General features: G+C 42.7%; 1 protein-coding gene across 1 annotated transcript; it reads right to left on the bottom strand.

Moving 5' to 3' along the window:
* Positions 1-1,924: 1,924 nt before the first annotated feature.
* Positions 1,925-3,187, bottom strand: LOC123064337 (uncharacterized). The gene has a single exon (XM_044487833.1). The coding sequence runs from the start codon at positions 3,082-3,084 to the stop codon at positions 2,191-2,193; it is 894 nt and encodes a 297-aa protein (XP_044343768.1). The 5' UTR covers positions 3,085-3,187; the 3' UTR covers positions 1,925-2,190.
* Positions 3,188-16,754: the final 13,567 nt, after the last annotated feature.

The following is a 16,754-nucleotide window of genomic DNA, read 5'->3' as shown; positions in this document are numbered from 1 at the left end:
CTTTGCCGTGTACTCAGCATCAAAGCTCTTTCTTGAAGTGCTTTTATTTTTGGGCCATGCATTTTGCAAATAATTCGAAGATTGGCTGAAACCTCTTCTGTAATAAGTGAGAGCACCTGGAAATTCAGTTTGGTTCATTTTTTCACTTGACATCTTGGTTGTAAGTAACACACCATGACTTTAGAAGACAATCTCAGTCCTACACTTGCAGAGCTTGGGCAGGTGCATCTTGGGACGACAGAGTATATATAGAATCCAACAGAAAGTTAGATCCACTCCACGTGCCATACATGATTTACACACCCAACCCAATGTTTGCTACTGATCAAAAATGTTTGTTGAGTGTCAAAGAAGCGGCACTCGGCATAACACCAGCAATACGTGGCACCAACATCATTCGCCCCGATCTGCCTACCCCTTTTCTTTGCGAGTGTCAGCAAAGACTTTGTGGAATGCCCGGCGGACGACACGTGGCAAACTGAGTTATTTACTCAAAACAATCACACTTGGGACTAGGGTAACAACTTAGTACCACATTGAAGGCAGGGCACAAAAAAATATCGAAAATATGCCTAATGCGTAACGCAGAGCACTGCTGCTCGAATTTGACCACGGAAATAGCAAAACTGACAGATGAGGCCCGAGTGTCGGGATGATGTGGTGTGCTTGTGTGCACAATATGCTGATTTGAATCGGGGTCCCACCTGTCAATGACAAAAGTGTTTTTTTCATCTTTTTTTATTTCTTTCTCTTTTTTCCGTACGGGCATTTAACCGAACACGTCGTGAGTGAGCACTGGACACGAACATCACCGGCGCCGCCACCACTGAGGACATGTGCAGCGGTAACACCTGGCCAGCACCTCTCCTGGCTGCCGCCAGCGAGCACCTCCAGGAGACCAGCACGCGTATGCTGGCCGCATCGTGGAAGTGGCCGCTCGCCAGAGGTGGACGCAGACATGACCGGCGTGGGATCTCGCCGGAGCTTAGCTGCGCGACCCTGCCTCCTCGCTCTAACTCCCGAGCGTCGTCGCCACCGCGGAGTTCCACGCCGCCAACACCGACCACCGCCGCCCTTGAATGACCAGAGGGCCGCCGCCACGCGCATGCCCTCCTTTTCCTCTTTCGACCAAGTAGGGGGGTGACGTGGATGAGCACCTCTCCACCACCGGAGCGTGGTGGCATGCGTTTTCTGTTATGGGAGCGTGTTGGCCTGCACCGCTCCTTGCCGCCGCCGGCGAGCACCTCTCCACCGGAGCTCCTGTCCTCTGCGTGACAGATTGAAGAGATGGGGAGGAAGAAGGCAGTAGATGGGTGACAGGGGGGACCTAGGTCCATCTCAGCAAAATTTCCACATAGGCAAGCCATGTCAGCCTTACAGGTAGGCCCAACCAGTCAGTTTGACTCTTTCCACGAGGTTATTCGACTATAAGTGCTCCGTGTTACGCATTAGGCACATTTCCAGTGGTTTTTTGTGCCCTGCCTTCAATGTGCTATCAAGTTGTTATCCTAACGAAATTGCTTCGCAGACGACACTCGCTGCACGAACTGGGAACGATACTTCCTCTCCAACTGCTCTAAGCATCAACCAAAAATAAACAACTACCTCCTACGCACTGTTGGCACTGCCACATACAATCGTCTATGCATCGGCCGCAAGTTTGTCGTGTGTATAGCAACACTTTTACCTTAACCCCAAGTGTGGTGGTTTTGGGCAAATATAACTGGCAAACTCCATTATGCTGATAGGGTGTATGTTGAGTAGGTTTTGCCGAGTATGACGCCCGCCAAACCCTTTGCTGAGGCAATCGACCTTCGCCGTGTATTCCATGTACTTGACATCTAAGCTCTATGTGGGAGTGTGTATTTTTCAGCCATGTATTCCAGAAATTCAAAGATTGGCTTAGCCAGCGTTGACTGTTCAATCCTTTGATGTAATCAGTGAGAGCACAAGAAAGGCTGCAAATTCAGTTCGGTTCACTTAGTCACTTGACATCTAGATTGTAAGTAACACACCATAACTTTTTTTTAACTGAACACACCATAATTTTAGAAGACAATCTCAGTCCTAAAGTTGTAGGGCTTGGGCAGGTGCATCTTGGAACGGCAGAGTATAATATAGAATCCAAGAGAAAGTCAGAAGTTCCAATCCACGTGCCATACATGATTTACATACCCATCACCCATCAGATCAGATGATATCTTTGGAGTCCACAGGTAGGTCCAAGAGCCACGGGAGATGAACGTTGGTGAGCTTGGTCCTGCTGGTGATCCCGCGCGACTTCTTCTTGGCCTTCTTGGGCTTCGGGTGCCGGCCATGGAGCTGCTCCGCCGCACGCCGCTTCACAGTGTCGGTGGCCGACCTCTCGCCGTTCTTCCGAAGCTCCTTCTCGATGTCGATCATCTCCCGCGGCAGCTTGATGTCGTGGAACAGCTTCTTGAGCTCGGCGTCCACCTCCATCCTCGCCCTCGGGTCGTCGTTCGGGTACGTGATGATGCCTCCCTCGCCCCGTAGCAGATAGACGTCACCAGAGGTTTTGAGAACCTGTAGATCCTCCAGGACGGCCGGATACGCGTCATCCACCTCGGACGCCGGGAGGCCGTCGGGGAAGCTCTTGATCAGCGTAAGCAGCTCGCCTTTGCCCTTGACGTCGTGCGTAGGCTTGTAGGAGTATCGTCGCCCGTCAAAGCGCACCTTGACGTTGTTCCTGAGGCTCTCGGCGAGGGTCCTGTTGCCGTCGATGTCGACGTAGGTCCGTTGGTTGATCTGATGCGACGTAAGAGCTTCCCTCGTCTTGTCGAGCAGGTCGATCACGGTTTTCATCTGGTGCCCGACGGTGGACGTCCTCACTTCGTTGATCTTCCGTAGCCGCGCCGTGTCATCGGAGAACCTGACGACGACGGCAGGCGCGGACGGGGACGGGGATGGTTTGGCCGCCGGCCGTGGAGTTGGAGCGGGCTGCCGCTGGGACGGCTTAGTGGATGATGATGATGAGGAGGTTCTAGTTGCGGCCATGGCGGACAGAGCCGCCTGGTTCCTCTCCTGCAGCAGCTGGAACCTGGCGAGGCTCTCGTTCAGCGCCATCTGGAAGCCTGAACCTGGTCGAAGCGGCGATCGGCCGGCGATGGCCGGGGCAGCACGTACGTATATCCGTGTATGTGCTGGTCGCGAGTTTGGAGCGCCGGCGATGGTGGACGGCCGGACGGATCGAGGGTTTCACGTACGTAGGTATGCTGGACTTCGACTAATATATAGACCCAAAGAGGATCGCTAGTCTAGCTCGGATCGGACTTTTGACTCCTACACGGTTGTGTAGCCATCCAAACCGATTTTTATTAGGGGTGTGTGCTAACTCGTACTCCCTCCGTCCCAAAATTCTTGTCTTATATTTATCTAAACAGATTTGCTATTTCACATCTAGATGTGATGTAAAATAGCTATCTCACATCTAATCTGTGAGCCGTCGGATCTCGACTAAGATTCGTGCAAACACAGTTTTTTTGTTTGCCCCGCTCGTTTTCTGGCTATCGCGCTCGCTAGCGGGGCGTTGTCCCGCACAAGACCTTTATGATTTGGAAAACGTTTGGTGCCGGCGCACCGGCCGAACACTCGGCCGGTCGCGGCTCGCTAGCGACGACACAAATGCGTGGGGCCACTCTAGCCACACATTCCCGTGAGGCCGTGACCCATCCGACACTCCCTCCCATCAGTTTTTTTATTCCTTCACATCCTTATCCACTCCCTTCTAGCATCTTCTTCCTCATCACATCTCATCGGATAAGTCCATCCACCTCCCGACTTTGCCTGAGCTGTTGTGCTCTAGATCCATACGAGGCGTCCACGAGCTTGTTTTCGAGGGGGTCGGGCAGAGCTACAAGAGTGGGAGGCGGAGGGGAGCTGGTCTACATCAAGATATTGGGAGGCGGAGGGGCGGCATGGCGACTAGCTGCACAGCAGGATGCAAGCCGCGATGGTGCTACTACATGATACAACCGGCAGGATGGGGAGCTGCAACCCCTGGCTAGCGGAGCTGCAACCGAGGCGTGGTCGAACTGCATCCAGTGACGGCCGCCAAACGGCTAGCTACAAATGGCGGTTCCCAGAGCTGCAACCGCCCGTTGGTCGAGCTGCATACCGCGACACACCCGACGGCGAGCTGCAACCGTGCAGTACAAGCTGATGGAGGAGACGGTGGCGACAAGCTGCAATAGGTGATCTGGATTGCTGGATCTAGCTTTGCTGGAACAAGTGTCTTTTTTGCTGGAACTAGTAATCCTTTTTGCTACAATCTTTTTCTTTTGTTTGCTACAATCGAATCAATGGGAGTCACCCTGTTGTTATTTTTGCTGGAACTAGCAATTTTTTGGCTACAATCAACCACCCAAGTTCTCCTGCTGAGATTGATTTTGCTGGCACCGATAACTTTTTTTGCTGGAACCTTATAATGTTTTTGCTTCAACCGAACATTGAGGATTTGCTGCTTTTTAATATCTTTTTTGCAACGGCGCGGTGCTGTGATTTTTGTTGCAAATGGCGGCAGAAAAGCTACAACCGCGCCCAGATTCGCTATAACCCGACAACGGAGTGTGGCCGGCGGCGACATGCTGCAATTTTCGGCAAAGACGGCCCACTATTTTTAGTTCATGCAACGGGCAACAAGGGAAGCTTCTATGGCGCTGGGATTTTTTGTTGCAACCGTGGGGGGGCTCCTGGAACTGCGGCTGTTCGGGATCGAGTATGACGAGCAGCGGCGAGCTGGTGAGATTATCGGCGTTGGGGCAGGGGTGGGGTGGGGGGTCATGATTCGCGCTGTTGGTGAGGCTCTGGTGCGCGGGCGCTTGAGAAGAAAGAAAGAATTAAGGGGGAGGAACAAGACAACACAGGTGGCATATCTGACGGCCTCCTACCACTGTATCGTGTGGTCACGGTGTGACCGGCCCAAATTTGGGCCGGTGCGCTGGCGCCTATTAGTGCCCTTATGATTTTCATTCTTCGGGACAGGCCGTTGGAGAGCGGATTGTCTTCCGTGCACGCACCACTCACACATCATGTCATGTGTACTATGAAAGTGTGCCTGACCATGTCAGGTGAATAGTCAACCTACTCCTACCATGTTTTGTTTTGTTTTGTGGGCACTGGACCTGTTTTGTGCAAATTGTTGGCATTGTCGCTGTGTCCCGTGTAGGACATGTTCTGGTTCCTGTGTGCCTCTATCTTTTGTCTACATAGGCTGTATGTGTCCTGAAATCTGAAATTTGTGTTCTTGTATTTTAGAAGCATTTTTCTCCCGAGTTTGCTTTGCTTTTTTTGTTTGCTAGTAGTTATTTAGTCTATTTTCATATCTCCTTTTTTTTCTTCTTGTTTTTCTTATTTCTTATTTAAATTTTCTTTCTTTTTCTTTTTTCTTTTCTACTTTTCGTGTTTAAATTCATGCATTTAAAAAAAGATATGAATTGTCTTTGTCGTTGTGAGTTGCATATCCATCATCAAACACGCAATTGTAAGTGTTGTCCTTGCTCCACAAATGCACATTTTCAACGCGTCTGCAAATTAGGAAACAATAATAATTTGTTTGGAGGGTAGATTCATGTCTTCTACTAGACACACAATTGTAAGCCATCCAACTGCAATTGCAAGTCTTCAATATGATCATAACTTTGTGTGGAATGGATAAAAGTGTTTGTGGAAGTTCAGTTGCATGTCCATCACTAGACACGCAACCATAAATGTCGACCCGCCTCACAACTTTGTCAAGTTTTCTTTCTTTTCTTTCTTTTATTCTGTTTGTTTTCCATTTCGTTTCTTTCTTTTTGATTTTGTCTTTTTTTTCCTTTTTTTTCAAAATTGTGAATATGGAATTTGTAGATATTTTTGTAAATTTGGGAAAAATATTATATTTTTTGTGAACACCTTTCCAGCTTCGTGCATTTTTTGTACGGTATTATTGAATCACACCTAGATGATTTTTAACGATGTCACGTCTAAGTTTGCAACCGTTTGATTTAGTTTATGTAATTTATGTCTAAGCCTCGAAACCCCGACTCGTTGGTTGTTGTTTGGTTGTCATGCATCCTTTTATTGGTTTGTTTGCTTTTGCTTTTATCAGCCAATTATCGCGGTGTGCTGATAGCCAGTTTCCATGTGTTGTTTCTAGATCGCGATGTAGTTATCCGAGTTGCAAGCCCACCACTCAACTCGCAACTGGAGCCTAGGTTTTTGTTTTTCATCACAGTTGCAGGTCCACCCTTGACTCGCAGTTGGGCCCGTAGTTTATTTCATCCCAGTTGCAAGTCGAACCTTGACTTGTAATTGGGTTCGTAGTTTTCTAGTTGTCCCAAATGCATGTCCATCCTCGAGTCGCAAATGGGCTCGTAATTTTCCTAGTTGCAAGTCCAGATTCTACTCATAATTGGGCATGTGTTTTATTTTTCATCCTAGTTGCAAGCCACGCTCGATTCGCAACTGGGCTTGTATTTTGTTCTTGTCCCAGTTGCAGTTCCACCCTCGACTCGCAAATGGTACCGTAGTTTTAAGTTGTTGTTCGAGTTGCAAGTCCGCCCTTGACTCACAACTAGGGTTTTTGTGTGTTTCATCCTAGTTGCAACTCCATCCTTGACTCGCAACTTGACATGTGTTGTGTGTTCACCTAAGTTGCAAGTCTACTTTTGACTCGCAACTAGGCTCGTAATTTTTTTCATCCTAGTTGCATGTCGACCCTTGACTCGCAATTGGGCTCATAATTTCATAGTTGTCAGAGTTGCAAGTCTACCCTCGACTCGCAACTAGGCTTGTGTTTTGTTTTTCATCCTAGTTGCAAGTACACTTTCGACTCATAACTGGGATCGTAGTTTATTATTATCCCAGTTGCAAGTCCGCCTCGACTCACAAACGGTTTTGTCTAGGATTATAGTTTGTGTCATCTCAGTTACAAGTCCTCCCTTAGTTCGCAATTGGGCATGTGGTTTCACATTTGTCCCAGTTGCAATTCCACCCTTGACTCGCAACTAGTATCGTAGTTTTGTGTAGTTGTCCTAGTTTCAAGTTCACTCTCGACTTGCAACTAGCCTCATACTTTGTTTTTCATCCCAATTGCAAGTTCGTCCTCGACTCGCAACTGGGACTGTAGTTTGTTTTTCATCCTAGTTTTAAGTCCGCCCTTGACTCGCAATTAGGGTCGTATTTGTCTCAGTTGCAAGTCCACTCTCGACTCGCAACTGGTATCGTAGTTTTTTTTGTAGTTTTCTGAGTTGCAAGTCCATTCTTGACTCGCAACTGGGCTCATATTTTGTTTCGATCCTAGGTGTAAATACACCCTCAGCTTGCAAATGGTACCAAATTTTTGTTATTGCCTAAGTTTGCAAGTGCGCCCACAGCTTACAACTAGCACCTCCCCTTTTTTGTTCTCCTCTCCTAGTTGCTAATCCACCCTCTACTTGCAATCGGGACATTTTTGACCTTTTTTTGTTGCCTTAGTACAAGCTCACCCTCGTTTTTGCGAGTAGTTCATCATTTTTGTTCTTCGCCCAATTACAAGTCCACCACCGACTTGCAATTGGGCTTAAAGTTTTTTTTTGTTGCAATTACAAGTTCACATCAACCTTTAACTGGCGTGAGCGACCAATTTTTATGCGAGATACAATTCCATCTTAAATATGCAAAATGTGAGCCCCAACAATGACAGTTACTTGTCCACCTTTTTTGGCTCTTTTTAGCTGCTAAACATTGTTTATTTTTATTTTTTCTTTCTTGGGCCTACCCATTTTTCAAATGTCCCAGTTGCAACCCCATCTTTGACCCATTTTGGTTTTTGAAAGATCCGTATCAAGACAAATCTAAGACAAGAATTTTGGGACGGAGGGAGTAGTACTTTTGAACTGGCATCTACAAATTTGCTAAAAAATCACGGCTTCTAGCTAATTTGTAGAGAACTTTCAACTATTTGTTTTGAAATTTTACTGAACTCCCGGGGAACTCCTAGTCAACTTTTTTTAGAGGTAAGTACACTAGGAGTCTTAGAACTTGCACGTGCCGGGCAGTTTGGTGCACAAACTTGCAAAATACGTGTTCTTAGTCATGAAACTTGCGCGGGCGTGCAAATACGGTCACACTTCCCGTACATCAGTGTATTCGCCGCCTACGTTGCCAGGGCCCATTGTCTGTGGCTAGTGCACGTGATGCTTTTTTTTGCAGAAACGCCAACAGTTTTTTTACTTTGTACAAAAGCACTCCAACAATAGATGTACTTGGGTCCACCCGTCAGTGTACGTTGTACATATATTGGGCAGGAAAAAATCGGCCGGAGCCAGTTCGAATCAGCGACCTGGCGGAATGTCGCTGGTGACCTAACCAATGCAACTGATCGTGCTCGCTGTTTCATTTGGACAACTAAGGGTGTGTTTGGTTGAGGAACCAACTGTCACATAGTGGAATGGTTCCATTCCAGAGGAATGGGTCGGTTCCGGTCCTGTGTTTGGTAGGTGCAAAAAAGTAGAACGGGTTGGTTTCGTTCTAGTGTTTGGTTTGGAAGAATGGAATGAAAAATGGAATAACAAAAATTCAAAAATTCGGCAGCATTTCATTTGTATTTTCAAGAAAAACAACATAATAATATATATTGACATAGAACACAATCTTCAGCAATAATATCATAAGGTAGCAATCAGGTAGCAAGTTCATTTGGCACATCCAAAAGCAATCAGCCAATACATGTCTCTCACATACAGCCATACATGTTCACATTCCAAATATCTTAAAGCAACCCAATGGCACTACAGCCATACAAGTCAAGTTCACATACTTGACAACCATACAACCATATCGAATTTAGAAGTTCTTCACATACCTACTCACCCAAACATATTTGTTGGTTTCGGAAAGTTTCATGAAGGCTCTTGCCGCCGTCTTGGGGTTTTCAACAAGATGAGCATAGTAGTGGGCAAGGTGTTCTTCATCAAATTCTTTCAAACTAGAGACTACATCCCAAAGGTCATCGGGTATATCATCATCATCTCCACCAGATTTCACAAGAGCTTCATCCACAAGTTTAAAACCATCTTTGAGAATGGCACCTAGTGGACCCTCTAGAACTTTTAGCACCTTGGCCATCTTTTTTGGTGGTCCTTTGGGGTGAGAAGACTCACCAACTTGCGGTGACGTGTTGATCTCGCCATTCACCTAACCGTTCTCCTCATCATCAACGTCAATAGAAAGGAGATAATTTCCAAACCTTGCGTTCATCCCCTTAGCCCCGATTGTTCCAAAAATGGTCGCCATGGCATGATAGTGTTCAATTGGGTTATTCAAGAAGAGAGCATCATGTTTGTGGGTCTACAAAAAATTAGCAAGTCATTAGCATAATGAAGGCAGAAAATGGGATGATATTGTTCATAGTACAAGAAGCTTACCATACAGTGACCTGCATAGTGTTCTTCGCTGAGCCTAATTGTGCAAGTATCTTCATCCCATAGAGCTCCACTTAAATTCTTCAAATTGACAACCCTGACCCAAATCTTCCTCCACTTCTTGAGATGGTTTCTAACTTGATTAGAGGTGACAGCTAGCTTGAATTGCTCGTTCAAAACAGCAGCACATTGTTTGAGATGTGTCTCCCTGAATCCACTAGAAGTTCTCTTCCCTTTAGCAACAAGGTCAGCCAAAAAATCTAGCATAGTGTTGGTCATGGAAGTGGTCCATACCATGACCCCACTTTTCCCCGACTTCCCACTGGTAGCGGTAACTTCAACATTGTCCATTTCTGTTCAGCCATCAAAAAATTGCAAAAGAATGGATTAAAGCATCTAAATTTATAAGGTAAAATCTGACCAGCCATCAAAATGTTGCAATAAAATAGATGAAATCATCACAAACACATGATTTAAACATAAAAAAGATACAATCTGCCCAGCCATCAAAATGTTGTAATAAAATGGATGAAATCATCACAAACACATGATTTAAACATATATAAGATACAATCTGCCCAGCCATCAAAATGTTGCAATAAAATGGATGAAATCATCACAAACACATGATTTAAACATATATAAGATACAATCTGCCCAGCCATCAAAATGTGGCAAATTCCAGCTGGTGACAGCAACCGAACACACCCTAAGGTATATCACCTCTAGGATAAAATATATATTCTGAATATATTTTCTTTTCTCTAGATTTTAAAATTTAAAATTATTCGGAGTCAAACAAAATTTCTGCTGATTTGTTGGAAACGAAATTACAAACATTCATTCTGCACTATATTTTTTTATTGAAATTATTCGAATTCAAGCAAACATTTATTTGATTTTTCCGGAATTTTTTACATACATTCATTCTGACATATATTTTTTATCTAGATTTTCTAATCTAAAATTATTTGAATTCAAACAAAATTTCCGTTGATTTGTTCGAAAGAAATTTATGTACATTCATTATGAACTATATTTCTTTTATATAGATTATCCAAATTCAAACAAAAATCAGTTGATTTGTCCGAAAAAATTACTTACATTATTTCTGAGCCATACTTTCTTTTATATAGATTTTAAAATTTAAAATTATTCGAATTCAAACAAAATTTTATTGATTTGTCCCCAAAAAATGCATACATTCAATGTACACTATATTTCCTTTTATCCATATTTTCTAATTTTAAATTATTTAAATTCAAAAAAAATAGTTGTTTTCTCCAAAAAAATTATGTACATTCTATTTTACATATAATTTATTTTACCTAGATTTTCGATCATAATAAATTCCGTTGATTTGTCCGAAAGAAGTATATTCATTTTGAACTATATTTTGCTTTATCAGGATTATTCAAATTCAACAAAAAATCTAGTTGATTTGTCCAAAAAAAATTACGTACACTCATTCTGCACTATATTTCATTTTATCTCGATTTTTTAATATAAAATTAGTCGAATTGAAACAAAAATCTAGTTGATTTCTCCGAAAAGTTTATATAGAATATAAAATAATTTTCTTAAATAGGAAAAAGAATGAAGCATAAATAAGATAAATTGTGTTTATCTATTTAAATGTCATTGTGGCTGATAGTTTTTTCTTGAAAAAAACTCGTAGTGGCCGGATGGTTGCCGCTCGCACAAGCGGCAAGCTCATGTGGTCATAGGTTTGAACCGGTGCCTTCCCCTTTCTCGTTTTGGTTTCTACTTTAACTCAACCAGTCTGTCTTACATAAAGCTATTTGTGCTTAACGTCAACTGTAAGGAGGTCAAGTGGCTATCTAAGTGAGGCGAATTGTAGCAGGCCGTATGTTCGAATACTATTGCTGCTCCAGCATTTTTCATTTTTTTTGAGGTTTTTCTGCATAAATAAATGAAATGCAGGCGTGATTTCTGAAAAAAAAATAGTGCACGCGGATTACCCACCGCCTCAGCCACTGACAGTGGGCCCCTACCATATTGGCACGCCATGTGTGCACATGATACGGCCGAAATATGGTAGAAAGCACCTTATATGAATGGAAGGACAAGTTAGATGACCAAAAACACGTATTTTACAAGTTTATGCACCAAACTAACCGTCGCGTGCAAGTTCTATGACTTTACCTCTTTTTTACTTTAGTGTAGTTTCTTGCATTTAAATAGCTTTTCCCCCGAGAAAACCAGAATGTTTGAACTAAATTTAAACGGCGGTCATGCGAGGAGTTGGTGGGAAGTGGTGGGACGAGAAAGAGGAGGGTGGCGCTGCAAGGACCAGCAAAGACATGAAGAGGAAGGGGTCGCTTGAAAAGAAGGCGACAATCACACCCTAGAGCATACTTTGGACCCAACTCAACTCAAACGAATTAACAAAGTTCAGTTTCAAAAGCTCTATATAGCTCAGCTACATGCATCTAGTTGTTTGTCGAAGCTTAATAACTAGACAAAATATGCAACCTCGGCTCAATTGTTTAGGCATGCGGCTGTGCAGTCTACTAGCTAGGTTCAAGACTACCTCCTAATCCTGAATTCACGGTAAGCCATCCCAACATTAACGAGGCACGCAACAGCCAGTCCTATATGCCGCCCGCAGGCGGCATATAATCAAGATTTCGCTAAACCAGCCTCCAGACAGGCAGGCCTTATTCGCAGATTGTTTCGGTTGTTTCCTTTTTCCATTGTTTTGTGTGTGTCGTTTTCTGTTTTGGTTTTTTCCTTTTATTTTTTATGTTTCTCATTTTCAGATCTTGGGTTTCTTCTGTTCTTTATTATTTTTGCACATTTCTCTTTTTATATAGGTTTTGCAATATATAGTGATTTTTTTACAATACACACTGAGCTATTATCCTAATACACATTTAACATTATATATATATATATGGTTTTATTATACAATGAAAAACCTTTAAATACATAATATTTTATTAATATAGGGAGAACTTTATTTTTATATATACTGAACTTTTTTATATAACACTATCATTTTTTTTACTCCATCCGTAAACTAATATAAGAGTGTTTAGATCACTATCTTGGTGATATAAATGCTCGTCTTATATTAGTTTTCAGAGGGAGTACATTTTTTCAATTGTTATAAAAATATATCCAGCTGCAAAGAAATATAAACAATTTTTTTGAAAAAACAACAAGAAATTCAAATAAAAAGCAGCTCCCAGGCAAAGTGGGCCAGCCCATTTGTTTTTTAGCGAAGGCACCCCTAGCTGACGCACAAGGGTTTCTCAAAAAAAAAGTTGACGCACAGGGGTGTTTAGCTGCAAAACACTTGAAGGTAAAGGTACATTGCCCAGCTTGCAATGTTGGTCCTGATAGCTTCAAGCACCTGCTCTTTGTGTGCCACAAGGTTGCGGCAGTGTGGAAATTTCTAGGGATTCATGATATTATTAAAAAAAGCATGCAGAACATATCTAGCGGGAGAAACAATTTTGGAGCTTTTGTTATGTCTCAAAGAACACGACGTGCATGTCCTAGGTCTGCAAAACTTGCGAGAGAAACCATGGTGACTGCTGCTTGGTACTTGTCGAGTTGTCGTATGGACAAAGTAAACTTACCCACGGTGAACAAACACAAAGTGCGGCGTAAATCCACCTAGCGATCATAGGGTTGACCGCAAACTTTGTTATCGCATGCAGTCCAACAGCAAAAATATGCAAAATTGCATGGATGAAACCCAGGACAGGTTATATAAAATTGAATGTTGATGCCGGCTTCGATGAGAACCAACTAGAAGGGACTGTCGGTGCTATTATATGTGATCATAATGGGAAGTTTATAGCGGCAGCCAATGAGAAGATAGCTTCTGTTTCAGTGCTTTCACTACAGAAGCAACATCAGTTAGATTTGGACTAAACTTGGCCAGAACAGTCACATGTAACAAGCTAGAGTGCAATCGATCCGATAATGCCAAGGTGCTTTTCGGCCTTGCAAGAAAGAAGATCGAGCTAAGTTCACCTCCTCCTAGATACGCTCTGTTCTTAGCTTTCTTGTCATGTGTTTTCTTATGTAGTGAGATGCTGGACTGTAGTCTTGCAATGGGAACGGCACTGGCATCTAATTTCCCGTCTAGAGAAATAGCGATGTTGCTGCTTGAATGTTGAATTTGTTCTGATGATGTTTGAATGCCGATCTGATGTTTGAAGCAGAGGTGTTCTCTGCTCTGAGATTAGAGCTTTTGTTTGTTCTTCTTGTTGGGATCTTTTTTAATTTTTGACACGATCAATGGAGCAAAAACATGAGATGGACAATTAGTCGTAGTAGGAGAAATCGTTCAACCAGATGATGCTAAGATTCTAGACTTGATCAATTGATCAAACAGTAATATCCAGCGGCCATCCGATGCACTACACAGTTTGTATTTGTAGAACCAACTCAACTCACAAGAATTAATCAACAAAGTTTAGGTTCGAAACTTAACGATAAGTACATGCATGCATGCCAGAAAAAGTTTTTGTTTGGACCATAATGTCACAGAAGTCTTTTTTGTAGTGTAGGCAGGTGTTTTTGCCCTCCCAGCCGTCTGCTCCATCTTGCTCGACTGATGTCTTTTGCTCATAGGTAGGGCCTTGCGTGCCCGTCATCGTAATTGCTACTGCATCAGTCTTTGGACTATTAATTTGGTTGGTGTTCTAATAGCTGCTAAACTTCCGTCAGTTTTGTTGGATGCTGAACTCGGGTAGGCGCCGTTGGGCTTTATTAATTTAAATTTGGGTTAACCCATTTTCTCTAAAAAATAAACTTGAAACTGTCTCGTAATCAGTTATGAGAAAAATATAACCAAATTAACAAAGTTCTTTGGCCATAAGACAACATTGGTCGAAAGATGGGGGTATAAATAATAATTTTACATCATACTGTTCTTAAAAGGTGAATGAAATATAGTATTATGATTTTAAAAGATAATAACAAATCTGTTGATTTTCAACATAAGGGTATAACTTAAATATTTTTTTAATTATTTAGACATATCTTCTTCTCTCCGAACACTAACAATGACGAACCCTTTGTGGGAACCCAACATTTTCAATGGATCTCTTAAGGATTTACTTTCTAACGTGCAATTTTTGTGTTTGTTTAGATGTCTGAGTTTTTCTGTGTTAACACAAGTATTGCTCGAAGTTTCATACACAATACTTTTGTATATAGTAATTTGTTATAGTATGACATCTATTTATAGTAATTTTTTTTACTTATTTATACTCGACATTAATATAACTTAATTTTTACTATACACAAAATAATACATAGTAATAATATTAAAATATTATGACACAATGTTGACATTATATGCAAAATAAACTTGTACTAAATATAAGACATATGTTGTGTGCAAAAGTTGTGTTGTTTCCTTCTCAATGCACATGCCCTTCAAAACAATTAGCTATATATACCAACTTCCGCTGATTAGATATTAATAAATAAAAGGTAAAATCATATTGTCTTCATAGATTAATTTGTGCCACTTAGATCAACTACAGACGTATCTATTTGCTGGTGTCCCGGTGTCTTTAAATAACATGGTAAAGATCTCTAAGTTAGCAGAGGTTTCTAGAGTGCATGAGTGTCTGTTTTAGGTATAAATAAATACAAGTAATAATTATCAATGTATGAAATTGATAATTCCAAAATATATAAAATGATTAGGTGTTTTTTCCTTGACTCGTTAACATTGATCATTTGTTCGTTCTTTTGTGGCCATATGTTTTTCACGTTTGTGGTTTCAACCGTCAACTATCATCATAATGCTTAATTTGCTTTTAGTACCGACACATCATCTGGACATCTCAACTTGCATAAAGTGTGGTTAATTCTTTTATCTGTTTTATATGCGGTTTGCATTGTACACAAATTTGTGCATCCAAGTTTCTTCTTGGTTTGATATGCATTTGGGATAAGAATGTGCAATCCAGCCCCCAAAATAACACCAGACTTGCACCTAACTTGCTCAAAAGTAACTCAAATTGTCATAAGTTGTGCATTAACCAATTTGAGTACGGAAATCATGCATGAATTTTCTATATTTGTTGCGTGGTAACGATGTTATATTTGTTGCATCCATTTCAATTGGTTTTGGGATTTCCCTTTCTTTTTTCTAGTTTGTGTTCTTAATTTACAAATATAATTTTATACATGAATAATATCAATGTACACTGATTTTTTTAGAGAGGTAAATACGTCACTGGTGCTTGAACTTGGCATGAATAACCTTGAAGTTGGTAGGATTCTTTAGTCCAAGTATTACCGGTGGTGTATTTGCCTCTTTTTTAAGTACACAATCAACTTTTGCAGTACACAGCATACATTTTTCAAATTGACAACGAATATTGTGATGTGAACCGGAAAGGTACGGATGAAAGGGCTTATTAAGTCCTGCGCAGCCGCCTCCTTGTTTCTCGCTACAGCCATTACTTTCTGCTTGGAATTAGTGCATGGAGAAGTGGGGAGTGGAAGTCGAAAGACTAGAATTCTCCTTGGCTTCTTGGACTACCACACGACCAGGAGTATATATATTGGGTACTCTAGCGATCCAAACGTTCAGGTCCAGTGCCAAGTGCCAAGCAAAGCTGGACTAGAAACGGAATTAGATCTCCAAGTCCAAGATGAGCAGGCGGGTGCCCGGGAAGGAGGAGGCCAGAAACGCGACCGTGGATCTGGTAGCTTTCAACTGCCCCAGATGCTCGCAACCCCTCAAGCCTCCAGTCTACCAGGTTCGTGCCGTGTGTACCGCTCAAAGAAAATCCAACATCGAATGATCGGCATCCATCTTCACCCTCTCGATCCGGCCTTGACGAATTTGTCTCGTTTCAATTGCTGCATGTACGCACGCACGGCATGCTGATGCAGGACACGGCAGGGAGGCTACTGTGCTCTTGTTGCTACGACAAGGTTCCCAAGACGCCACAGCTGGGTCCGTCGCCGCGGTACAGTCGCTGCCTGACGGTGGAGCGCATGCTGGAGTCCGTCCGGGTCCCGTGCTCCAACGCCTCCAGCGGCTGCGCCGCCATGACGCCGTACCACCGGTGGGCCGATCACGAGAGCAGCTGCCCCCACTCATCCCAGCCCCTGCCCGGAGGCGTGTTCGGAGCGGCGAAGATCCGAATGCCCTATCGTTATCCTACTCGCTAAATGAAATAGAGCGGGAACCCTTGTACGGGCTACTACGTACTACCTCTTGTCCCAAAGTATAAAAACTACAGTAATGTTTTATTTTTGGGTACACAGGAGTAGTAGTACATTATCTAAGTGACCTCGGCTACATAATAAAAACGTACTGTATGTCTTTCATCTATAAGCTTTTTG

This window comes from Triticum aestivum, chromosome 3B (genome assembly GCF_018294505.1).
Source record: "Triticum aestivum cultivar Chinese Spring chromosome 3B, IWGSC CS RefSeq v2.1, whole genome shotgun sequence".
NCBI classification, from domain to species: domain Eukaryota; kingdom Viridiplantae; phylum Streptophyta; class Magnoliopsida; order Poales; family Poaceae; genus Triticum; species Triticum aestivum.
Note: the sequence above shows the minus strand (reverse complement) of the source record. Positions and strands in the feature narration are given on the sequence as shown.

What these genes read in the sequence shown, in the direction of transcription:
- LOC123064337 (XM_044487833.1), bottom strand. Translation starts at nt 3,084, where the DNA reads ATGGCGCTGAACGAGAGCCTCGCCAGGTTCCAGCTGCTGCAGGAGAGG.